A 24,921-nucleotide genomic window follows, 5' to 3' on the forward strand; every position below is an offset into this window, starting at 1 on the left:
AGTAAGTACTTTAGTTACTTGTTTGATTATCCCATAGACAACACTTTTAAATGTTTAGATGCCAACTTTATCCATACATGCAATATTTAGGGCAAAACGCATTTGTCTGTTTTTGCATTTTATGTTTGCTAATGGCAGTCAAATTCAATCAGACAACGTGGACTCAAGGGATGCCTCTGATTATGCGCCAAATTTGCATTACAGGAGGTAACGTTACCCACAGTCTACAACGCCTGCTCGTATCATCTTTACCAACGATATATTCCTTCTATTTTACAAAGAGTGATATTAACTTCAAAATTCGGCGGTCTGCTGGTTTCAAGCTTTTTTCCCGAGTCCTCCAGTCTGGCTCGAGCTTTGGCAAATTACTGTTATGAAGCGTCCAGGCAGGGCGCGCTGCTCTGCGATCGATTAGCTCGTCTGTGCAGAAGTAGACAGGAACAAGCTAGATGGATTGGCAAAGTCGGACCGAGCGTGATTAAAAAACACAACCAAAAGACATATTCTGAAATACGACAACCTCTAAACTGTCAAATTGACTTGACAAGCGGTGCATCGTCGTCTTTGATTAATTTATTGGGATAGACAAGGGATCAAAAGGTAGGTCTATATCGAGTTGTTTATTCGGTGGTTTGGTGCCGAGAGGGAGCCATTTTACAACACTATTTCTGCTCGGAGTGCTACCTTAGCTTAGCTCGCGCCGTGGCTAAAACAACACGCATACTCTCACGACAAGATGCAAGAATTATTATATTTTACCGTCAATTAGCAATGCAGACGTCTAATGACGACCGAAAGTTTCTTTAGTCTTAAAATATCAGATTTAACCAACCAGCGTGTGGGGTTTAGGCTTTATACACACTTTGAATGGCCTACTCTGCTAACGGTCGTGCTAGCGAGTGTTATGTAAGTAGAAACACAAATGCGTTAGTTTATTATTCTCGGGATTTTTTTCAACTTCTGTGAGCTCTAGAACTTTGGGGTGAAGATATAAAGTGTTAGCTTGCTATTATCACAAAAACCATCAAAGTTTTTTCTAGTTGATACGGTGCAGCTAACTCTTGCTAGTTCTAAGCCTGACTTTAGCTTTCATTTAGTTTAGATACTACTGTGACTATTTTTGCATTATAGAGATAGTTTAGTTTCGATTAATGTAACGTTAGTTAGATATTTGTTGGCCGTGGGCATACATGTTTCATTTAAAATATCTTGACAAAGGGATAAGTCATGTTTGGCATTAAGATAAACCGCTGGTACTGATAAGGAGTCTAATCTAAGTCGATTCGCTTAGTTGAGTTGTTGGCTTGCTGGACTAATGGTCTTGTTATTAAAGTTCACCAAGGGTTGTGTCTCAAAAAATCTATTAAGATCGAAAACTTCACAACGTTGTTGTCATTCACTACGCGCCTATGATACCCAAACTTTCAGATAGTCGGTCTTCAATGTCACTTTCAGATTTTGCTCGAGTTTGAGGAAAGTTGAGTACATTTTTAGTCTGTATACACAATTTCATTACTTCATAGTAATGAAAAGTTTACAGAAGGAAAGCAAGCTCATGAGTTTGATTTGTCATGGATTATTGCATATATTTTTTTAAATGTAGTTTGTATAATTTTGTATGCAGTGATATCAGATGTTGTGCTGTCAAACTTATTTTTTTAAGTAAGACTTTATAACAATATATATGGGATGGGTATGAGTATATCCTTAGACTGGTTTTACTGTAGACTTTAATTCAGTTATTCTCCATGATATTTATATATATATATGAAGAGTTTGGTTCCAAAAAGACATAACTCGGTTTTAATTTTTGTTCAAAAATCATGTTTTTATTGTGAATTCCATTTAATATCAATCAAACTGCAGTTGGTTTGTTTTAATTTAAGCCATAATAACTAAAAAAATACAGCTAACCAACACAATAAAAACATAACATAAAAAACATGATTTTTGAAAATGTTTAAAAAGGAGTTATCTCATTTTGCAACCAAACTCTTCATATATATGTATAAATTTAAATATTTTTTCTTTTTAACATGTTTCTATTATATTTCAAGGTTATTAAAACTGATTGTGTAATAAAGAAATGAAAAATGTTTTGTCAAATAGTTTAATAAATAAAGCTATTTTAGCCTCAGAACACGGCCTAATGTTATGTCAGTAACAAACTGAAAAGCGCAGTTTTCGTTGACAAAAACGCAGTCTCAGTGTGGACGAAAGGCCAAAACGGAGAGAAAAAGAAAACGCATTAGTGTGGACAAGCTCTAAGTTAGCCAAAGCAGTGGTTTTATCCATGATGTATAGTGTTAGGTGATGACATTGTGATTTTTATCCCCAAAAATAAATTCAATATCTGTCAATACTGGTTGTTCTGTTTTACAGAGTTGGTCTGCAGATTAATCGTGACGATCTGGAGGAGGAACAACCTATTGGATTTCTTCTCTGACTGCAAGAATTTCACAAGACCTGAGATCTCCCATCATACAATAATACTAGCTGGAGTACATCTGTTGTTTCCACATTGAATGTTCAAGGTTTGCTCACACCTGGATACTTTGGTTTGTTCTCATTGGCTGTTGAATCACCAATGAACGGTACACAGTGTTTATCGACACCTTTGTTAAGAATCTGTGCACTTTGGCATCACGTTATTCCTCTGTGGAACTCCCTTATAATTTGATGAACTGGGGGATCATAAGTGTTGTTAGGAATCGAATCATATTTACTTTCAAATTTTTTAGTAGCCTGACGTGATATCGGTTCAACGGCCATTTATCAGTCATGAGGGGAAAGAATTAAAGATGTCAAGTTTTTCATTCTATGTTCTGTTCACTGAATCATCCAAAGTATGAGCTGTTGAAGGCTAAATCGATTCCCATGACTTCGTAACATAAAGCACTCTTAGCTATTGTGATGTGACAAATCAGCCCCCACCCCTTTTTGCCCCGACGTAGCACCTCGACTGTTTTGATGAGGTGAACGTACTTAGATCGCCACTTTCCGCATAAGAGCTTTGAGTGGTACAGCCCCACTTTCTTTTTTGTCACTGTGCGTGTCTTCATCTGAAAATGAGTTCGTAAAGGAGCTCCTGAGCGTCAGAGCAGGCACGGTGTGCTGCCACCACAAACCCCCAGAATAAGAGACTGGTTGAGCCAAGACTCAAACGGACCGAGTCAAAATATTGTTGGATCTTTCATTTGTATTCAGTCGACCTGAATGCAATCTGCCATCGACGGTGAACTAAAGGTGTCGTGGAGAGTCACTCAGGCATTACTGATCAAACACATTTACTATTCTTCCACAACCGCTCACCATTCGCATTGATTTCTTCCATCATCGTACGATTTCACCTTGCACGAGAATAAGACGACAGAGCGTGTGCCGGCTGCAAGAGTTTCACTTCCTCCCCCTTACTGCACCATCCTGGAAACTGGAGTTTGCCTGTGGCAGGAGCTGCTGGTATCCTGAGGCTGCCGAGCCTGTGAAAGTGCGTTGGTTGGGCCCGCTACACAGACACAGCTGAGAACAGGGCCATCGAACTACAGAGCCTTTGTCTCTGGGGTAAGAAGCCAAATTTTGTTTAGTTTTGTGAATATAATTTAACGAGTTTAATGAAACTGTTAGTCTTGGTATTAGTGCTGGTTTAGTTGAATTGGAAACACTTCAAGGAGCAAGTATGTGGAATTTAAGTACGTGGTCATGTTTTGAATGATTTACCTTCTACATATCAGGGTTTTTCCTGGCTCAAAATGAGGCGGAGGTGGTACCATCCTGATCTTGTACACACACACGTAACGTTAGGCCTACCGTACCTTTAAGTGGCTTAACCAAAGTGACTTTGAGTTTGACATTAAAAGTTCTAATAAAATTAGATAAAAATGACAATTATTAAGTTATATAAAACATTACTTTTATTCAACCAAACAGAAATGTTTTTTTAATCAAATAAAGCTTTTTTATCATTTCAACTAACTTTTCAGCCCACAATAGCTAACTTTAAATGATTCAAGGATCTCTTATATTCGCTAGTGACTGAAAAGTTCAATAGTTTAAATGAATCGGTTCAAATGAGTCATTCGTGTGCGAGTCGTTCTGAACGCAATGTTCATACTGGCGAACTCGCTGTGTACAGTATACGCTGATTCAACGATCCAACTGCACAGCTTAAGACATTACAATGATGTACGTATAATAAATTTCAAGAAATTAAACGTATTTTGATGCAAAACAAACAGCCGTGAAACACAGGCTGGCTCTAAACTCTTTTTAGCGCCTCAGTGTGCTGATAACGAAACAGCGCCTCCACTGTGACCTAATGTCACAACTGCAGTTACAAATGACAGTGTTAAATGCACGCAGCATTTCTTGTGAAGACTCGCAACATAATTTTGGCGAGAGCCTGAGGCGGCACGACATTTGACGGAAGCGGCCGCCTCCAATTTCTCTATGCAGGGAAAACCCTGCATAAACATGCAAAAATCTTTCTTTACAAAAAGTAAACAATTCCAGCTTATTAAAATGTATTTTTTAAAAGTTTGAATACTTTCTCATACACCAGCTTAAATGTTCCATGAGATAAAATTATTTTTGTTAACTCCAATGGCATGCCTCTTCTCCACAACCCCGCCCATCAAAGACAGCAAAACCGAAAGTGCATTTCTGATTGGCTGGCTCCATGACTCTGTTTATAGAGCATAGGGCTGTACAGAGACAGGTATGATTTCTCAGGATACCCATTTCAATGAAGTATGTCAGGTAGTAGGGACATTTCATGTTATACATGCACAAAAAAAAAGAATGTCTTACAGCTCCTTTTATATAAAGAGACGACTGTGAGCCATTCGTAGGTTTATTTCCTTAAAGAGTGGTCCATTGTAACATTGTTCATCTCTTTGAGAATCCCAACACAGCAACAACCAGTGATGTAGCGGCATCATCCGTTTGACAGACTAATGTCAGACAGGGGAACATTCTGCAAAGCAGTTTGAAAACTGTTAATATTTTTAGTGGTTCAAAAAGCACATACTTCATCTATTAAAATGTTGGAGATAAGAGATCATAGAGATGTTTGATTTGTTGTTGCTTTATTTTAAAGTTCAGGCCATGAGGTTTGATGCCTCCATCCACTGACGGGAGACACTGGACCTAAATGGCGCAGCATGACTTTGTTCCTGCCTGGCTTAATTTCTCCACGCCTCAGCCTGCCAAGGTATTGCAACTGACTTTGTATTCACTTTGTGCCTTTTTTTTTCAATTCAGGACAGCACGACTCAAAGCCCGTTCTTATTTCTCTTGAGTTCAAAGCCTAATCATTCTTTTCTAACATAAGCTTGGTAAAGCTGCCTGCAATGGCTAAATGCAGCTGATGGATGTTTAATTTGTGTGCAATTTAGTCCCCTGCTGCCCCCGTTGAGAAGCATGGAGAGCACTTTCCCCGCGGCGATGGCCGGCCGGGAGTAAACCGCCGCAGACACAACTCCTCCGATGGCTTTTTCAACAATGACCCGCTCAGAGCCCCTGGAGGTAGACGAAACCTTGCATCTAGAGTTGAGATGTGCTTTTTATTTGCTCGGTGTGACAGTTGTATTTGTTCTCTCTTCAGGTGATGGGTGGCAGCAGCCGTCTCTGTTGAGGCACGACTCCGTAGATTCTGGTGTCGCCAAGGGGAGTCAAGGGGGATTAGGTGGCGGACCTGGGTGGAAGGAGACCCCCAGCTGGCATGGGGCGCAGAGGGGCCAGGAGGCTCCTCACCACCACCATGCCCGGCACATCAAACGCTGTGGGGGCGAAAGGGACAGGCAAGGGGGTCACCGGCAGCGAAATGGAAACTTTCTTGCACGCAAAGGTGGCCCGTATCATGAGAGATACTCTGATGAGGAGCGTAATGACGACAAGCTCAAGTTTGTCGATGAGGATTTTGTAAGTAGTGTTTGCTTGCTTACAATGTGGGATCACACCCCTGCTAGGCATGAGTTAAATGTTTGTGTATTTAGAGAGGTATGATTTTGTCATACTTCACATTCCGTTTATGAACTGACTGCATACTGGGTTGTTTCTGTGTTGCATTTTCAAATTTCAGCCCTCCTTGAATCCAGAGACAACTGGAAAGCCAGCGAGTCAGGCTCGTGCCGTCGGGACTCCAGTGGGAGTCTGGGGTAAGGAAGCTTTCATTTATGCACTGTCTTTGTTTCAGATACACGTTGTTATTGGTCTGGTTTGCTTTTAAATTCTTTTATCAAAGTTACTGGAATCCTTTATATGCAAAACTGTTATGCACAAGTTTGTTTTCTGTAATCACTACCAGTAAAAGATTGTGAATGCATGCACGCTAATGTAAGTGTCTGCCTCTGTTACAGAGAACCCCCCTAGTGCTAAGCAGGCTATGTCTAAGATGCTGGTCATTAAGAAAGTGTCTAAGGAGGACTCCAGCGCTGCATTCTCTGCTGGCTTTGCCAGTGCTGGCCCTCTACCTGCCAATGGCTCTAAAGTCCCCATCCCTGGTCCCAGTGTCTACAAGAATCTGGTGCCCAAGCCTGCCACTGCCCCCATCAAGGTACATTTTGAGCCAGTGGACCTGAAAATAGTAGTTATGTGATGTTTTGTTCCACTGACGTCTTCCCAAGAGTGTGCCTTTGTATACACTAGTTTTAACTAAAATCACACCTTTAAATATAACATTTGTGCTTTTTTTGTAGTCTGGCCCATGGAAACCCAATGGAAGGGAAACTAAAGTGGGTTTGCATTACTCTGGGCGGGATTCGGCCTTCACAAGCCCCGTTTCTGTGACCAAACCTCTGACGCCTGTCAGTGCACCTGCCCATGGCACTTCTAAAGAGGTATGGAGTCATGCGCACAAGAACTGAATCTCATTTTAATAAATATGATTGATGTAAGGCAGCAATGTCAAACTAATAGTTCAGCTTGACATTTTTGTAATTTATTAAAGTGGCCATATCTCAGACAGTTTCTGCATATCTCATGTTAATCTTGACTACTTACAAAATAGTATCGTACCCTTCAAATATTAGTAGTCTTTAGTTTTTTTATAAAAGACAGATGCAGCTGTGCGATTATTTCCGAAAACATACGACGCGTGGGGGGTTGTTAGGGATGGGTGATATGGCCCTAAAACTCTATCACAATATTTTCTGGTATTGGTCGCGGTAATGATACTAACGACGATATAACTATAACACCATCCGCCGCTGTTTTTTGCTACAAGTGATAGTAGCTGCATGTAGTCTAGAGCCACAGAAACACAAACATTAATCAAAAAGTAAAATGTACCCCAAATCAAACAGGCTCCTTAAATATACCTACAGAATTTTTGTAAATATAAAATATAATGTTGACATTCGACTTCAAAAGGTTGTAGTAAGGAAAAGTTAAATGAACTAAAGCTCAATAAACACATCATGTCATACCTAAAACTGTATATATTCTATTGTTGGGTGGAAACGATCGATCGCATCACGCTGTCAATCACTCTCTCTTCAACTGTGTGAACCTTCTCTTTTCACAGCAACATACACTGAATCTGTCTATGACTCTCGCTACAGAAAGAGAACAGAAAAATGCGGATAAAAGGAATCTAATTAAATAATCCATGCTTTTATACGCTCATATACGTATTTAAAATAATACTGTATGTAAACAGGCAGCAGTGCTGTGCACGCTATGAAAGCACATGTGGGCGCGAGCTGCGCACGGGATGCTCCGTTCATGCATCCTGTCTATAACAGGCAAGAAATCATATTAAACAATTTGTGCAATGCGCATGCGCTCGTAATATCTAACGAATGTTTAAATAAAGACTTAGCCAAACTAAATGTTGTGGTTTTAATGTATTCTGACTATCAACAAATACTTAACAAACGGATTAATTAAAACGAAAGTGAAACTAAACATTAACTCGAACGCATCTACAGTGCCATCCTTCACTAGAGTTAGAGCTACTATTTCAGTGCAAACTCTTTCTCAGCTTCACGTCCGCCTCCGCTATACCCGTTTTCACTCCGCATATGAGCGGTGAATGGGTCTCACAAAGAAATACGCCATCAACTAGAATATATCGTAGGAAGACTTAATTCCTATCGTGGGGAGAATTTCTACCGGTATATCGAAAAACTATATAATATCCCGCATCTTGGGGGTGTAGGCGGAACTAAAGCAAGTGCGTGCTCATTGCCAGCCAACAAAACACAGACATATGACTGTGTCACTTACCGCGTGCGGTTCATGTCCTGCATATTTTAGCGCTGGGACCGCTCCATCCATCCGTTTCAAATGATCTCCAAATCCAGCGTTATATCCACCATTTATATAGACAAACATTACTGCGCATGCGCACTTTTGTGACCCCCAACTGAACTTCTGGTACACGTTCACAAACAATAGAGTGCCTGTAGATTATTTCTGAAAACATTTAAAAGAAACCGAGAAGAACTGTTACTTGGCTAAACTTGCCTCTCCAGTTTTTTAAATTTAGACTGCGATACCAAGCTCAACCGCTAGATGTCAATGTACAATACGGTTTGTTTAAATGCGACCGAACTACAGGATGCATTTAACAAATTGTTTATTTAATAAAATGAACATAAAAAAATTCAAGAAATCCAGACCTGCCAACCTGTACGCATTTTGCGTAGCAGGTGCGCATTTTTGACCTCAAAGTACGCTGGTACGATTTGTCACTCTAAACTACGCAAAAACCTGATGACGCCTCTGCTGCGTGCAGTACTCAAAACAAGCAACAGAAAAAAGAAGAATATGTCCAATCATAGCACTGAGTTCTTCCCCCAAATAGAAAGCGGCGATGATTGATACGTCCTATGGCCTATCAATCAATAACAAGAGTCAGCAAATCGGCAGAACCACAAAATCCCGCGTGATCCCCTTCCACCCACACGTTCTGACGCATTGTTTTAAACGAAGAGTCTAGACGTCTTCTGAGCTCTAAGGTAAACGGATCGGGTGGATGTGGAAAGTTGAAATATTGAATTAGCTTAAGCCGATGCAGTCGATGATCTCGCGGGCTCATTTGATAACGTGCACTTGCCCGCAAGATGCGCTAACGTTATTTCTGATTTATAAATGAGCGCTCACGAAAAGTTACCATGATTTTACCAAGTACCATAGGCGCCGATTGCGCTGGTGGATTCTCACACTCAATAACGTGCACTTACTGTATATCTGCGAGAGAGCATCAAGTTTTGGTCACATAAAAACGTCGTGCCGGCGCCGTTCTCTTTCAGTAAAGCGAATCCGCCTGACAGCGGAGCGGATTGAATGCGGTCTGCAAAATCGAGCTCTCGATATTTGTCATTAAAATAAAACGTCATATGCAAACTTTTGAGATTACTTATTTATTCACGTTTATAATTATTAAAGTAGATTATGGCAGGCTGGCAAAAATGTAAGTGCATGTGTGCAGCATAGAAAGTTACCAAGAGGTGTTTGTTTGTGCGTGTGTGTTTTGTGGCTGGAATGGGGACTAAGTGCCACATGGAAAACTTTACTGATGCTCTGCTCAGAAAGGCCAAATCAGCGACCTATGAAACAAAGCAGTCAAGAGCAAGTGCCACTGCAAGTAAATGTGATTGATATACATCAAGGGTGTCTCACTGAAGATTATTTACACGCACGCACACACACACACACACTATACACAAATGTGTTCAATAAGAAAAGTTATTTTCAAAAATGTGACTGCGATGCTTTTTTCACAACCAATATGTTATATGTTAAAAACCTGTGTTCTGTCTCTTCGGCTGATGGTACTCAAAAAAAAAAATATTCCAAGGTTGGCAGGTCTGCAAATCGTTTATTAAATACAATTACTATACAGCAAAATAATAATACAAATTATTATTAACATAAATTTAATTAAATATAAATAGTTATATTATTAGACACTAGCCAAACATAAACCAGATGTTAACTGGGGGTCAGGCGCGTGCGTCCGATGAAACACTATGACGTTCATCACCCAAATGCAGTGAACAAATAAACACATCTGAACTTTGCGAACGTAGTGCTCTTTCTCTCCTGCACACAAGTGAAAGTGACGTGTGCTTATGCTCCTTCTCCCACTCTCCTTGGTTGACGCGTGGGCGTGCTTTTCCGGGAGAATTGTCCAATAAGGGACTAAGAAAAGTTGGTACGAAACGGATTTTCATGTTTCAAAAAAAACTTACCGAAACCTATACGAATGCTGGGGGAGTGTATCGAGTACAGAAATACTACGTAATACGTCCAACTCGTTTTTTTGTCAAGTTGACCATGTTAAGCATGAAAAGACAGGATGTTTAACATTGTAAATAAGTCAGAATGCATGAAACACCGTTGCATCCCTCCTTTAAATGCTTGACTAGAAATACCTCGGTTTTACTTTACATTGCCATTTTCAGTACACACAAATTGATTAAACATGTTATAAATGTCCGACTTTGTCATTTTCTTGTTGGCACTATTATCATGTTTATTTTCTAAAGATTATAAACAATCAATGTGCTGGCTCACATAGCAGTGTCGTTTTGTTACTTTTGTAGCCACCCTCCAGCACCACCCCTCCAATAGACATCACCCCCTCACGGCTAAAGCTGATGCGGCGCAGCACAGACCGTAAAAGTGAGTTCCTGCGGGGACTAAAGGACGAGAGGAACGGGGATGTGAGTGGCTGCCACAGCCCTGGAGCTCCAGCAGAGGTGTGGGGGAATTCAGTTTTGAGCTGAACTTTTGCTTTGTCTTGTGACAGTTAATGAAGTAATCTTATTGCTACATTTCTGTTTGAGATGGCAACAGCTAGCATGTCGCCTAGCTTGAAGCACCATTGCACTTACAATAGCCCAAGTGAAAGAAGTGCACTTAAATACACTTCTATTTAAAGTGCTCTATTTTCATGCATTAATTTTGTACTTAACATACAAAAAATTAGTCTGTTGTAGTTTTTAAGATCTAAGTGTACTCCATTGTTATTTTGAGACACCGTGAATAGAAGTACCAAAGACTATATTTTTAGTATGTTAAGTACAAACTTAATTTGTGAAAACCGAGGACTTTAAGTACACAAGTGTAGTTAAGTGTAATTTTTAACTGGTTGTAATCTTATATGAAGTAATTACAGCTAAAAAGTACAACACCACAATTTCAGGTGTGAAACTGTATATATATTTGGTTTTGCATCATGTGATATGTGCTATGATAAGTTCCAGTGCTTTCAATCTTGGTTTTATGGTTTTGATTCAGATTCATTTTTGTTTGCTGAAGCCATTTTTTGATGGTTATCCTCATGTTTAGGGAGAGGCGAGCACCCCTGAACCAAAAGAATTTGGAGAGAGTCATGAGAACGGCATCTCCCACTCTCTCAGTGACTCAGACACAGAGCACTTGTCCAGTTCTCTGGAGGCTGAACACAGGTCAGAGTCAACACATTCTTTAGCCCATTCTGTACCATCAGACACATACAAGCTGTCTATAAACCACATACACATCCTCTGTGACAGGTTGCTGAAGGCCATGGGTTGGCAGGAATACCCTGAAAACGATGACTTCCAGCCCCTCACCGAAGATGAACTCAAAGAGTTTCAAGCTAAAACTGAGCAGGTATTGGTCAATCAATGGAAATTGTTTCGCGTTTGACAGCGGATGCTTGTTGTAAAGGTAATTTCGACCAACACTGACCGTACATTTGTTTTCATGTCAGATGAAGAAGATTGGTTTGGGACGTAACGGCATGCTCCCGAAGCGACGTGGTGAGACCCTGCTGAACTGGAGAACCACCCCTAACCCTGGCCTGGAAGAGGGCTCTGAGTCTGAGACGAGCAGTAGCAGCCAGACCTCCGATGATGATGATACCTAATGTGGCTTTAAACACCCCTCCCCCATATCCGATTCTCTCTCGCTTAATCGCTTCCCTCCATCACATCCATGTATTTCAAGCTGAAAGAGAAAAGAATCTCTTCATGGACAAGGAACATTGGTCATATCTCAGCTGGAGAGTAAAAGGCATTCACTTGTCACTTCATAGGCAGTGTCTTTCTGTTTGATTTCCCTCCTCTGTTTCCTTATCTGCATTTTGTTCTTTATCCTGAACTAGAAATGTCAAAGAAAGCCACACACCCTTCCACCAGATGTTTTTGTTTTGTTTTGCTTGGGGGGGGGGAGACTAATTCATATAACACCAATTATAACCGTGATTTAACGTGATATGACATCATCTGAATGTTCTCTAAAATGGCTTCGACACCTTTCTAAACGTTTTTTTCCTTTCCGCGAAAACAATTCGTAGCATTAGCGTTAAGATGAAACAATCATTGTGAGCCACTGACTGCGACGTTGCTACCAGTCCCTCATAGAAATGAACTCAAGCCAGCCGCACGCAGCTGCAGCACAGAAGAACTAAAGCAACATTCAGTGGACTGTCATGTGTGGTCTGGCAGCTAGAACATCAGTCCATTTCTGGCTCCGGTTCCACCAAACTCTGCTGATTTTCACTCTGCAATGTCAAAATCATACTAATATTCCTGATTTCATCTGTCTGCCAAGTACACATGTGAGCGTACCTTAAAGGATGTTTAAAGGTTAGATTTGCAACCTAGAGTTTGTCAGGAGCTGGCTTTTGAATAAAGGTAACGTTTGGATGGAAGGGTCTAATGTTTTGTTAAGTTCTGGTGAGTTTCAATGCGCAGAGGTTGGGTTCTGTTTAGAAAACGAATCATAAACAGACTGTCTCCTTTCTTACCCTTATGTGGCGTCAAGGTTTTTTTCTGGAACATTTAAAGCGGCTTGATTTAAAACATTGAAATCCTGAACATTTCAGAGTTGCTCTATAAAAGCGTTCTTATGCTTATTAATGCTGAGGCAATCACTTTCCAAAGCTTCACAGTCATTGCATGTAGATGATAAATGGGATATACAATAAATATTAAAAAAAAAAAACCTTACTTCGCCGCAAAACCCTGATCAAATCTAACCAATGGAATAGAAATGCATTAAACATTATTGGGCTTATGTAATGTTTACAATGCTGGAATTGATCCAAGCAAGCAATGGTTTGTAATTACTGTGAACTTTGAACGATTCAGTGAGATGGCTTGCACGCTTTGTTCTGCTATGTTCTTTACACAGTTCATTTGAGGTTACATCTGGATGCTCAGTTCTATCCCTGCTGCTGGCAGTAAAGTAGAGAGCCGTCTTCTTTCAAGTTCTTTATTTCATGAGGGACTGCTGGTGTAAATTGTGCATCTCCTTTTTTTGTACCTTGTTTTTGCTGATAGGGTATAAAAATGGCTTTATCACAGATTTAAGTTTCTTTTTTAATTTTGGTACAGCTGTAAAAATTCCCACATTAATAGTTTTTTTCTTCTTTTGTTTGCATTATATTGTTTCTGCAGCCTTGATATTCAGGGTGGATTGTAAAAAATATAAGAATAAAAATTGTGAGTTTTGGAAGATTATTTTGATAACATTATTTACAGATTTGAGAAGAGAAAAAGGTGACATGTATGGGTTTATCTGTGAGAAGGGGCAGACGTAAACTACTGCATCAAAATGAAAAGATCAGAGAAAATGTTTTAATAAATATTTTGCATCCGTTTGCCAATCATGTCCTGCCTTTCGTTTTCTGCACCAACAAAAAGCATAAAAAAACCTAGGGGTGGATTTCTCTTGCTCGATCCTCGCCCATTCTTTTCACTCCCCTTTTCCAAGGTGATTGTTACCAACAAACAAAATCTCATCAGTCAACAAACGCAGTTCATTCTTACCAGGCAGCCAACCCAACAAGTATTCTAGATTTCTGTAAATCAGAATTAGGAAGAAAACTTATTGTTCGGTGGAAAGATGGAAGGCCTGAGGGAATTCAGTTGTGAGAGTTGTAAGATGCCGTTCCATTCTGTTGGACTTCTAAATAAACACGAGGCCAAATTTTGCATTGGCACAGACTTCAAAGATCCAGTAGCTCTATGGAGAGGACGGATGGGACGCATTGAAATAGAGCAAGCATCCATGAAGACGATGCGTTCCACAAGGGCAAGGACACCTGATTCAATCATTGTAAGTAGCTTAATTATTAAATCATTTGGAACCTTGCATTTGAACATATGTCGTGTATTATAAAATAAATAAAATACCTTTTGAATGAAATATGGTATGGCGTTTTCTATTGTTCCATGTGTATTTATAGGTGCTGATACTTTTTATTGTTTAAGGCAAGGTTCTAAGTCAATGATCGTGTCTTTCATACGTTGCCCTCTCTCAGAAATTGCTATTGACTTGCTTAAATCAATGGCACCACAATACAAAGATTACACAACAGTGTTCCTATAAACCCTGAATATATCAGGAAATGTAATATTTCAATCCAGTTTGCAGTCAGTCATAACACCAATGGTTTTGAATAAAACAACAACTAACCACTAGTCAAAGCGTCACCCCCTTCCAAATAAGCTAAATTGCTTGTTCAAAGTAATAACGCACGTGTATCTCTTCCATTGGCCAACTGAAGGATCAGATGAACCAGCCGGTGGATCAGAAAGAGAGTCCACCAGCTAAACCACGGGACGTCTTGTTAGAGAATAATACTTTAAGCAAACTCACCGAAGAGGTACGGGAACACATGCGGTCATATAGTGGACTTCATAAGTGGACTTATACTTCATATGAACCTTTGATTTCAGTTTCAAAAACTTAGGATGTCAATTGAAGAAAGCCTGACCACAAGACAAACAGAGGTCAGTTTCACTTCATCCAACATGTATGCGGTTCTGACATGTGCAAAATGAGTTTGTAATATGAATAGTGTGTTTTTATGTGCATTGCTCATTGGGTCTGTGAGAAACAGAGCTCATTTCAGCAGAGAGGTGATGAGGAGAAGGCTCTACAATTGTCTAAGATTCATAAAAAGAGGTTGGCTGAGATCAGGGCATATAACCAGCGACTGGAAAAGGAGAGAGAGGGTGAGTTTCTCTGTTGGCAAGAAACAACAAACAATAATGTAAAATAAATGCTGTTTTTAAAAAAACATAAACGTATATAAATACACAACAATAATCATACGACAAAGGTTGGGGGTCTTAAAATTACATATTAATTTTGCACTATACATTACATTTATTAATTTATAAAATGAGCGGTGGGTCCACTAAACTTGTGAATATGATCAAAGTCACAAAAACACCATACAAACGAGTTGCCTGGTCTTTAACTTTTCTATTGCAACTGTAACATCATGCAATGTGTTCGGTTGCTAGCTCATTTTTTTCTAAGGAAAATGGACAGGTTGGTGTCTATCTGTTTTTACTCTTATGTTGATGTGTTTATGCGTGTGTGTGTCCAGAGATCGACCAGCGTCTTGCAGAGTTGGCAGGACGTGACAGAACGGCTCATCTAGAGGAAGTGCTGCATGAGCTGAGATATCAGGAACAGAAGAACGAGGAGGTCCTACATCAGATCAGCTCTCACATCGACTCAAATAAAGGGTAAGAGGGTGAAAAAGGTTTGAAAAGAATGCACATATTTCATACATGTTTCTACAGTTATACAATGCTGATTTTACAGACCCAGCCCAAGTGAGGTCCCTTCTAACTCACCAGTGGACATAAAGACGCAACATATCAATTTTGATCTGATCTCCTCTGTGGACGGTCCCCTGTCTGCCCAGATCAGGTGTGTTTAGTGATACATTATCTTAAAAATGAAAAATATAGTCAGTTGTTTGTGGATGGATTTTCCAACACTTACACACGAATGTGTATTCCAAACAGAGCTTTGCGTCTTGCATACATGCAGTCAGGGGGATCGGATCCAGAGTTCCTGGCCCACATGCATGACCTTCAGGCTGAGGCTCTGACACTGGAGCAGACAAAACCTAAAGCTGATGGCAGGGCAAAAGGAAGAAGTAAGTAGTATAGACATAGTGTTGTGGCACCAACAATTTATATCACACTCAGAAATTATGAACTTTTAATTGAACATTAAATATTTCTCTAACAGTTTCTGTTGATAAGTTTCACTTCATTTGAGAACTTGAAACGGTTTCCAAACAATGTAAAACGAACTTATTTTGTGAAATGTGCATATGACACTTGGTTTAATAGTTTGTTGTTATTAATACATTTAGGGGCAGTTTCCCGGACAGGGATTAATTTAAACCAGCACTAGGCCTTAGTTAAATCAGGATATTTAAGTCATTTTTTAAAACATAATTTACTAAAAACATTAATGGTGTACGTCTTGAGACAAAACAATCACACTTATATATTTTAAGATATGTCATTGCAAGTTGTTTTCGATCAAGAAACTTCTAACATTTAAGTAAGTCTGGGACTAAGCTTAAACCCTGTCCGGGAAACCGCCCCTTAAAGTGTATTTTAAATATGCAAATACTTGGGCCATTATACCCATTTATGCCCAAATTTTCTTGTTGCTTTTGTCTGTCCCGCAGGAAAGTCTCCTCACAGGTTGTTGGACCCCGAGCTTCTTGCTGTGGAGCAGGAGAACCAGAGACTTGAGGAGGAAATCTTCAGAATTCAGCTGGCCAGGGAGAGGCAGAAAGGTGGTATGTATGACATTTTATGCCAAAATGAGTGCACATTTGATCTAGAAAATTTGACCACCACAAAATGTCTACCATCTGGCCACCTTTAGCGTACTATTTTCTACTATATTTCAATTTCTGATCAAGCTTTAGTCTAGTTTGTTTTTGCTTGGTATGTTTTTTAAACCAGGGCTCAATGTTATCCAGAAGGACCACATTAATCATATGTCTAGCCTTCAAGCTGAGATCGCCTATCTTAAAAGAGAAATAGAGAAGGGCAGAGAGAGAAGGCCACCTCTTACTCCTCCCACATCACCTCTTTTTCCTCAGCCCGCTCTTTCACTGGTGAGCTCCGACACGTGCAAAGACTTGACAGCAAAAACACTGAAATTATATTTGGACTGTTGGAAGGTTCTGGAAATTTTTTTTTATCAATGCAGGATGAAAGTTTTAAGCAGCCTTCACCAACGGGTCACTATGTAATTGATCCAACGGAAACCTTTGGTCCTGCTCTGTATGATCCTGTGTAAGACAAACTCAAAAATCCAGGTGTTACATGTATGTCATACTTATACACTGCGGTAAGATTAATATCTAGCTATTGTCTGAATCTGTGATTACAGGGCTGGCTTTGTGATCTTCTATGACGTGGTAATAGGTATGGAAGCCACTATTAGATCAGTGCGTTTGTTGGTGGGCTTATATTGTAATGGCCAGAAGTTGGGACAGACCACCCCCATGCCACCTGTGCAATGCCTGCCATCAACCAAGAGTCCTGGAAACTTTGCCATACTGGCTGTCAAACAGCCTGTGACAACAAGGTAGTGCTCAGACATAAAAGCATTTAATGTTTTTTACACTGTAAATTGTTTAAACTAGTATGTACATCTTCCGACTTCTGCTTTATACAGAATACAACCATCTTCAAACCTCTCTTTGGTCGTGGAGATCCAGGCTTCTGAAGGTCTTGATTTGTACGGTCATGAAAATGGGGGGTTAGTGACTCGAGGCTGGGCTAAGCTCGAGCTTTTTGACCAGCACAACCAGGTTTACAGCGGTCATTGGAGACTTCCATTTCGATCTCTACCAGTTCAAGTATCTCTTAGCCCAGCTCAGCTCAATTTTGTGCCTCAGGTCAGTATACTTCGAACATCAAGCACTAAAGAGCCATTTCTGTCTAGACTTTTGGGTGTATCCAGTGTTTTAGATGATTGACATACCCATAATTCTGTTTCTTCTAGGTCAAACCTCCAAGATGTTTGAACTGTTTCAAATCATACATAATGCTCAGAATGATTTTCTTTTTAGATTGGTGTAACAGAACTTTGCGTTCGGGTAGTAAATGCTTGTGAGGAAGATGTACAGACCATAGCAAAGGTTGACCACAACACTATCAGCCAATACAAGTACCCACCCATGGTATGCAATGATGAATCTTAAGCCTTACTTTAATATTTAACAGATGGATGTTTAACATACTTGTTTTTGATCAGCCTCATAATTGTCATTTTTAGGTGGTATTAAAAACACCTTCAATCCAAGCAACCCATGAACCACAGCAAAAATTACAACCCTCATCCAATCCAGTACCTTCATCACTGCCACAGACAGATAATGTGGTTTCTCCTGCCATGTCAAATTAGAGCCTGGAATTATAAACATTTGATCAACTACTTTGGTTGCTTTTCACACCTCTTGCATCATGTTTATGAAAGGAAAATTTTTATTTGTGCAGTTTGTTCTTTTCTTACTGATCTATACATCAATGCACGTACAAACCCCCCACAACATGTTCATATTAAAGCCTACAAATGGAATCTACAAGTCTACTATTAAACCAAGCAAGAGCTCTGATCCATGGATAGACTCCTTAGATCTCAACAGTACATTATACACACAAGCCCCTTTTTTTAGCACAGACAAAGTTGCATATATTTGAAATACCAAGATCATGTATGCAAATCCTTTATTGAAAGATTACTACAATTATACAAAATTGGACAGACAAGAAATTTATTTACAAAACGTTGCTCATGGAGAATGAATGAGGCAGGCATGCTCTGTTGGTTGGAAGGTAAGTGTCCAGTCAGGAAAAGCCCATCACGCCGAGGTTTCAACAGAGGAAGAATTGCTTGGCTGAAAGAGAACATGAAAGCATTCAAATCCATGCCGTGTAGCCAGAAACTAAATTTAGAAAGCTGGGAAAACTAGTTACACTTAGCCAGACACAAGTCAAACACCACGTTCTAGAAGCCAAATAAAATCCAATCAGACAGAGCATAGAGTATACACCATGCCATAAGCATTGGGTCATGACAAAAAACCTGCAGTAACCTCAAGTAATTGAAGTTGCCAGGAACAAGGGATATTTAGTTCACAGAGCAATTTTGGATGCTCACACCAAATCTAAAAAAGGCGCTGTTAGGTGCAACAAACACTCAGTATGTCATTCTCACTTGACACTGAACACAGCATCACCAAACTCAAAGTAGAGCTTTCAACTTCCAGAAGTAGCTTTGAGAAGTTTTTTCCCCTTGACCGAAGAATTATGAAACTATGGTACTTTTGGCAAAAAAAGGTTCATGAGAACAAACTGCGATTAATACGGTGCAAAATGAATTATTTGCAACACTGACATTTCTTTACATCAGCCAATTATGTTACCAACTAAATATTTTACTTGGTTTTAAAAGTATGGGTCTCTGCAAACACAAAGGTCATTTGCCATCCTGAACCAGGAAGCTTTAAAGACCCTCTCTCGACCCTATTAGGAGGAAACAATAAGCCTAGCAACTCGCCTCCGGTTCCATTTTCTCCGGGACTCCATTGCGGGCGGAGTCATCGCTGCCATTAACTGATGTCTCCTGTTTAGTCTTTTTAGCATCACTGTCCTTTTTTGGACTCTCCTCGTCTGGTTTCCTCTGTGCAAGAACAAAGCAGGACAGAACACGTACTTTATTTCGCACTTTTTCCTTAAAACACCTAGTCGATGCAACCAAGTCAAGCACACTTTGCCACCACTTCAACAACCACAATATGCCATGTCACACTAATGATGCACAAACACCACAGAAGCACCAAGCAACACAAAATCTTTTGAGTTTGAAAGCTCAGTTCATGACCAGCATGCAAGGTTGCAAATCACATGACGCTTTAGGTACAGTGTCAGACTTGCCCTACACCCTTGGAAGGTACATGAAAGCATGCTAGTTTAAGCTCTACAGCGAAGCTACAGTCATTTAATGTCAGTGAATGCATACCAACCTTCTTGCGGACCAGGTGAGAAATATCCGATGCAGACTTCGATGAAGATGCAACATCAGCTGGCCTCACATCAATCTAAACAAAACCAGAGGAATCGAGATTATGAAGTAGCATAATCATCACTCAGAAGCACATTGGTGGAAACCATTTTCAAAGCAGGAAAGGAATTACACGAAGCACCATCAACAAACCTGTCTAGCTGTAGATGAAGATGGGCCGTTTTCAGCAGGGAACGCAGAAGTGGATGCTCCTCCCTGTAACACAGAAAATGATTTCTGAATTACACCAAAGCAAGCAACTTTGGCCTCCTTTTCTATGAGCCAAATACCTGCTCGACCTCATTTGGCCAAGTGGCTTATGTCCTCAGGGCAACATTTTGTTGACGTAAGGACAACATTTTTATAAATAAAACCTAAACCCACACCAAACCCCTAAAACCAGAGGGAAATGATAAGTGAAAAACAATGGTCTAGAAGAATCTAATCCTGGTTGTAAGATTAAATTTAAAATAAACTAAATTTATTTCTGAAATCTGATTGGTTGATTTAAATGTTGTCCCAGGGTCAAGATGTTGCCATGAGGACATCAACCACTTCACTTGCAAAATCAGGATAGCCCAGATTCCAAATTTATGATCGGCATCTGCAACACTCAAAAACTGAGACTGTAAATACTCTAACACAAGTTGAGTCAAAGGCAGCGGAGCAACTCGCAAGTGTCTGATGGATGGCCGCAGAGGCTGTGGCAGCAGTCCTCTGGCTCTCCTTGGCATCTTCTATCTTTTCAGTAATTTCTGGCAGTAACTGTTTCAACTCTTCAAGCTCACTCTTCTCCTGCGCCGTCTCTGCACCCTCTGCCTTTTCTATCGCCACTTGAAGCATAGCTGAGAAACAATGAGCCAGCAATATCAGTAAAGTTGTTAAATTACAACTCGAATAAAGAGTTCATGTGATCATTTTTACTACCGAGACGGCTCTCAATGACTTTGATGGAGCTTGAGAAGTGCTCGATGGCTTTGCTGTACTGGGCTGTGTAACTATACGTTGTGCCCAACTGGTAATGAGTCTCAGCCAGAAGACGGCTATGAGAGGGAAGGTGTTTCAGCTGCAGGGTCAAGCATTCGTTGAAGTCTTCCAGAGACTGGCTGTAGTTACCTAATGAGACCAGAAACAATGTAAACATGAAATTTCAATTATTTGTAATTTTCCCCCTCAAGCTTACCACACACACACACACACACACACACACACACATACCCGATTCAGCCCCAACCTCTCCAAGTTTCAGGTAAATCTGTGCTGCCATTAGCTGATCTTCTTTACTTTCTTTTCTATAAACAATAGATGGATACAAAGGATTATGGATATAAAAACTCAATACAACAGATAAAGCACTTGAGGTATGAAGGAGGTATTTACCTTTTATAAATGACTTTAGCAACCTCCAGCATCTCCCAAGCTAGCTGCAAATTGCCAACTTCCTCCTCCTCCTCACTTTCCTAAGGAGATGTAAATAGTTAATAAAATAAATAGGAAGAGGTGGGATAAGATATTTTAATATAGTTACCTACCTTATCTTTTGTACCACCCTCTTCCTCATCTTCATTCTCATCGTCATCATCATCATCATCATCATCATCATCTGAAACAAGAAATGTTTAAGGTAAAGCAGTCACCTAATATTAAAAACTAACACCAGACACCCAGTGATGCCACAGCCCAAAATAAATACTTTGTGGGTGTTTCATTTATTCACCAGGTGAAAGTTAAAATGATTTAAAAAGCCCATGTTCACTGTGCTCCCCAGATCATCACACTCCACTACCTCTACCCTCCTCCTCCATAGGTTCATCATTGCCATTTTGATTTTCAGTTGCCTCCTTGTCTTTTTCAGCCTTTTCAGAAACTCCATTTGACCCAGAGGCATCTTCCCTCTCCAAAGCTCCATTTGACTTCTCCGCTTTATTCTCAGCAAGATTTTGTTCAGTTTTAGGTGCATCCTCTTCACTTCGTACTTTAACATCTTCCTTTTTCTCGTGCTGCTTCTGGTCACCTCCCTCCTCTTCTGTTGATTTTTTCTGCCCCCCTTCCTTAGGCTTTTTCTCAGCTTCCTCCTGCTCATCATCTTCCTGCTCTTTCTGCACCCCAGTACTTGTCTCTTCTGACATGGCATCATAAACCTGTGCCCGAAGCTCATCTCTGGTTTTCTCTGAATTGCAGTGGAAAAGGTTAAAAGGTTGAGTCTTAAAAAGTGGGCTTTTAAAAAAACACCCCCCTGTTGTTGGCTCATTGTGCAATCATGACTGTTGTCAGTTGGGGATTCTCATTAAGTGCCCTTTTGCATATGAGATGCCAATGGCTATGTTAACACGCACATTTTTGTCAACCCGAATGAATTCAATCTGATTGCAGATAATTTCAGTGGTGTTTACATCTCCCCTTAATGTTGCAATTTGATTCAAAAATTTGTTTACATGTACATTAAATATATTCCAGATTTGCACAACAAATCCGGTCCAATGGCCATCCAAAAACTAGCTCAAATGAGCTCGCAAAGCCCAAATATCAACATCTGACGAACAACATTGTTCCTCTTTTAACCAGTGGGAAAGAAACAACCACGAGAACCGTTTAAACTTCCCGATCGTACATGTACTTGTACATAGCGGGACCCGGCAACAATGCGCAAGCATCTAACATCTCACTTCAAACTTCGTCTCTGGATGGATGTCAATATAGGCCATATTTTCACATTTGGAATGAAAACGAAGTTGTCGAATAATACCATGTTCTCTCTTTGCTTTATGTAATGTTATAAAAGAACACACGAGCCCAGCAGAACATACATCGCGTGTCCCTATTCCCTTAATTGTGCACATGCCTCTGAATAGATAAAAAAGGCTCTTGTGGCGAGTATCATGTTTTTTTAATATTTGATGTAAACATAAGATGTATAAGACATATGCAGCACTGCGCATGTGCATGCGCACAAGGTATTTTCAAATCCGATTGAGAAAATACTCTGATTCAAGTGTTTAAATGCATAATTTTTTCCCTCCTATTCGGATCGCTTTCAATCCAATCGCAATTTCAATCATATCGACCTCAATCGGATTGATTAAGGTGTTTACATGAAGGCTTTTCAGTCCGATTGAGCCATCAATCCAATTACAAGTGGATTACTTGGTCGCATGTAAACGTGGCTAATGTACAAGAAAACGAAGTGAACATTTTTTGCCAAATGAACACCTATAATCTCTATACAAACCATCTAAATTGTCTGCACTCTCAATCTTGGAGTCGTTCTGTTTCTCTCCTTCTACAGAAGATTCCTCTGGGACTCCCTCTAAAGCATTGCCAAGCACGGTATTCTCCATCCTAAGAAGAGAAGCATCAATGAATGTTATGTAGCATGTCCGGATTCCTCAAAGACAACCAACTTTTTAATAAAGAAGTCCCATTAATCCAGATACCTGGCAAGTTCCAGAAGGGCCTTCCCACACAAGAAAAAAGCTTCTCCACATTCATCAGCAGTGTCTCCATACTGCTCAGCTCTTTAGGGGGAAAAGTTATTTAATGTGGAACATACAACCAAACACACAGTTATCACTCAAAGTCAATGCTCAACTGCATTCATCCAAAGACTACCTATAGAAGCATCATAATACAGGTTTGTAATCTTCCTATACTACTCACAGCATGGCACAGGCCTCTTGAAACGCACTGACTGCAGACACAACATCACCCATAACCAAATGCCTGTTGCCTGTGCCAATCAGCTTCTTTGCTTCCTCAGATACATCAACAGTGCTGCAATTAATAAAAAAAATCAACGTCAACGCATTAAATAATAAGACTGTTGAATCACATTCAAGTTCAAATACCAACTTACCTGTCTGCAGCAGCAGTCGACGAGCAAGGTTTTTCCTCCATACTGTAAAGACAAATGTCAACAAAATAAAAGTAACACATTGAACACCACAACTAGAAATGGCACACAAAAAGCGCACGGGCGGAGGACCAAACAAAAGTGCGCTGCTGCGCGTAATAGACTTTGACAGAAACTTCACATCCACACGTCATGTCGCAGTTTAACGCCAGTATTATTTCACTGATGTAGTATGTAGTTTTATTTAGGTTCCTAAGAACATGTTTTCAACTTGGATCAGCGCGTGCACTGCAAGCATTGCAGTGTATCGCCAAGCTCGGAAACGCCATTCACGTCTGTGCGTCACTAAAGCGGGAATCTCTTTGAGTGATAAAAAAACCTAAACGTGTATATTCAACCTTTCTTCCGTATGAGAACAGCGAAACTTAACACGCTACCGGGAACGAACAGTAACGACATCGCGTGGCGTGCTGCCCTGCTCGGGAGTATAATAAAGCTAACGTACGTTAGTCAGAAGCCCGACGTATTTTCCTGACGAGGACTCTGCCGCAGCTTTGTTATAAAAACAAGCCGCGAAATCTCGCAGTTTGAGTTCCTACAACTTATCCGTGCACTTCCCATGCTCGCGAGCGCGTTTTACCTATAAACTGTTTTACCTTTTGGCGGTTGAGGCGGATGCTGTTTCCTCGGGCATTTTGTTTACGGGAAACAAAATACTTAATTGTGGGATGATGTGTGTATGACGCTCCACGTAAAAAGATGGCAGATTTGTGAGCTGCTCCTAAACAAGTCTTTGTTGGCGCCTTTAAATACGGATATAAGCTGTACTTCCGCTGAACTACGACCCTGTCAGAAAAACGCGGGAGAATAAATTTAAAGGGCAAGTAACCATATTACGCCACTCAATAGTCACGGGTTGTGTATGCAAGTGTATTTTCAACCGTTTTTCACTATTATTGCATAGTGACATTATTTTTTTATATTCTTAAAAATATTTTATAAATGTAATTCATCTTTAGTTTTTTATAAGTAAAATCATTAACTCACCTGTTTAATGTTATTTCTTAAAATAAACAAGTAAATAGAGATCCAAAATCAGTAACCCTAAAATGAAATCAAATCCCCTCAAATTGAAAAAACAAATCCCCTAAATGTATATTTGATATGCTTAAATCAAAATATAATTTAGTACTTTTTAACTAAAGGCTTTATATACAATATATCCAAATTAA

The 24,921-nt window shown here is 40.0% G+C and overlaps 3 protein-coding genes across 7 annotated transcripts; 2 read left to right on the forward strand and 1 right to left on the reverse strand.

Annotated features, from left to right (window-relative positions):
* Positions 1-311: 311 nt before the first annotated feature.
* gpbp1l1 (GC-rich promoter binding protein 1-like 1) lies at positions 312-13,457 on the forward strand. The gene is made up of 12 exons (XM_057337649.1): positions 312-600; positions 2,383-3,561; positions 5,096-5,209; positions 5,394-5,523; positions 5,603-5,919; positions 6,080-6,155; positions 6,357-6,553; positions 6,696-6,836; positions 10,551-10,706; positions 11,299-11,417; positions 11,505-11,604; positions 11,705-13,457. Exons 3-12 carry the CDS (start codon positions 5,150-5,152, stop codon positions 11,858-11,860), a joined length of 1,452 nt encoding a protein of 483 aa, XP_057193632.1. The 5' UTR covers positions 312-600; positions 2,383-3,561; positions 5,096-5,149; the 3' UTR covers positions 11,861-13,457.
* A 257-nt stretch (positions 13,458-13,714) lies between these two features.
* Positions 13,715-18,227, forward strand: ccdc17 (coiled-coil domain containing 17). Its single transcript, XM_057337838.1, has 14 exons — positions 13,715-14,109; positions 14,507-14,605; positions 14,679-14,762; positions 14,837-14,957; positions 15,338-15,479; positions 15,559-15,666; positions 15,765-15,898; positions 16,445-16,558; positions 16,728-16,866; positions 16,914-17,063; positions 17,161-17,358; positions 17,449-17,671; positions 17,846-17,956; positions 18,052-18,227. The coding sequence occupies exons 1-14, from the start codon at positions 13,843-13,845 to the stop codon at positions 18,178-18,180; spliced, it is 2,019 nt and encodes a 672-aa protein (XP_057193821.1). The 5' UTR covers positions 13,715-13,842; the 3' UTR covers positions 18,181-18,227.
* Positions 18,228-18,483: 256 nt separating this feature from the next.
* On the reverse strand, positions 18,484-24,507 carry nasp (nuclear autoantigenic sperm protein (histone-binding)). 5 transcript variants are annotated; one of them, XM_057337646.1, is made up of 15 exons: positions 24,346-24,507; positions 23,693-23,734; positions 23,497-23,610; positions 23,274-23,354; positions 23,069-23,178; positions 21,626-22,009; positions 21,372-21,442; positions 21,220-21,299; positions 21,058-21,131; positions 20,767-20,955; positions 20,515-20,684; positions 19,993-20,055; positions 19,802-19,876; positions 19,336-19,458; positions 18,487-18,673 (listed from the first exon to the last, which is right to left on the reverse strand). In XM_057337646.1, the coding sequence occupies exons 1-15, from the start codon at positions 24,381-24,383 to the stop codon at positions 18,638-18,640; spliced, it is 1,650 nt and encodes a 549-aa protein (XP_057193629.1). In that variant the 5' UTR covers positions 24,384-24,507; the 3' UTR covers positions 18,487-18,637. The 5 variants fall into 5 exon arrangements, with proteins under 5 accessions (XP_057193630.1, XP_057193629.1, XP_057193627.1 ...); XM_057337644.1 differs by having other exon boundaries at positions 18,488-18,673; positions 20,476-20,684; XM_057337645.1 differs by having other exon boundaries at positions 18,489-18,673; positions 20,482-20,684.
* Between the last annotated feature and the right edge of the window lie 414 nt (positions 24,508-24,921).

This window comes from Triplophysa rosa, linkage group LG7 (assembly GCF_024868665.1).
Source record: "Triplophysa rosa linkage group LG7, Trosa_1v2, whole genome shotgun sequence".
Taxonomy (NCBI): domain Eukaryota; kingdom Metazoa; phylum Chordata; class Actinopteri; order Cypriniformes; family Nemacheilidae; genus Triplophysa; species Triplophysa rosa.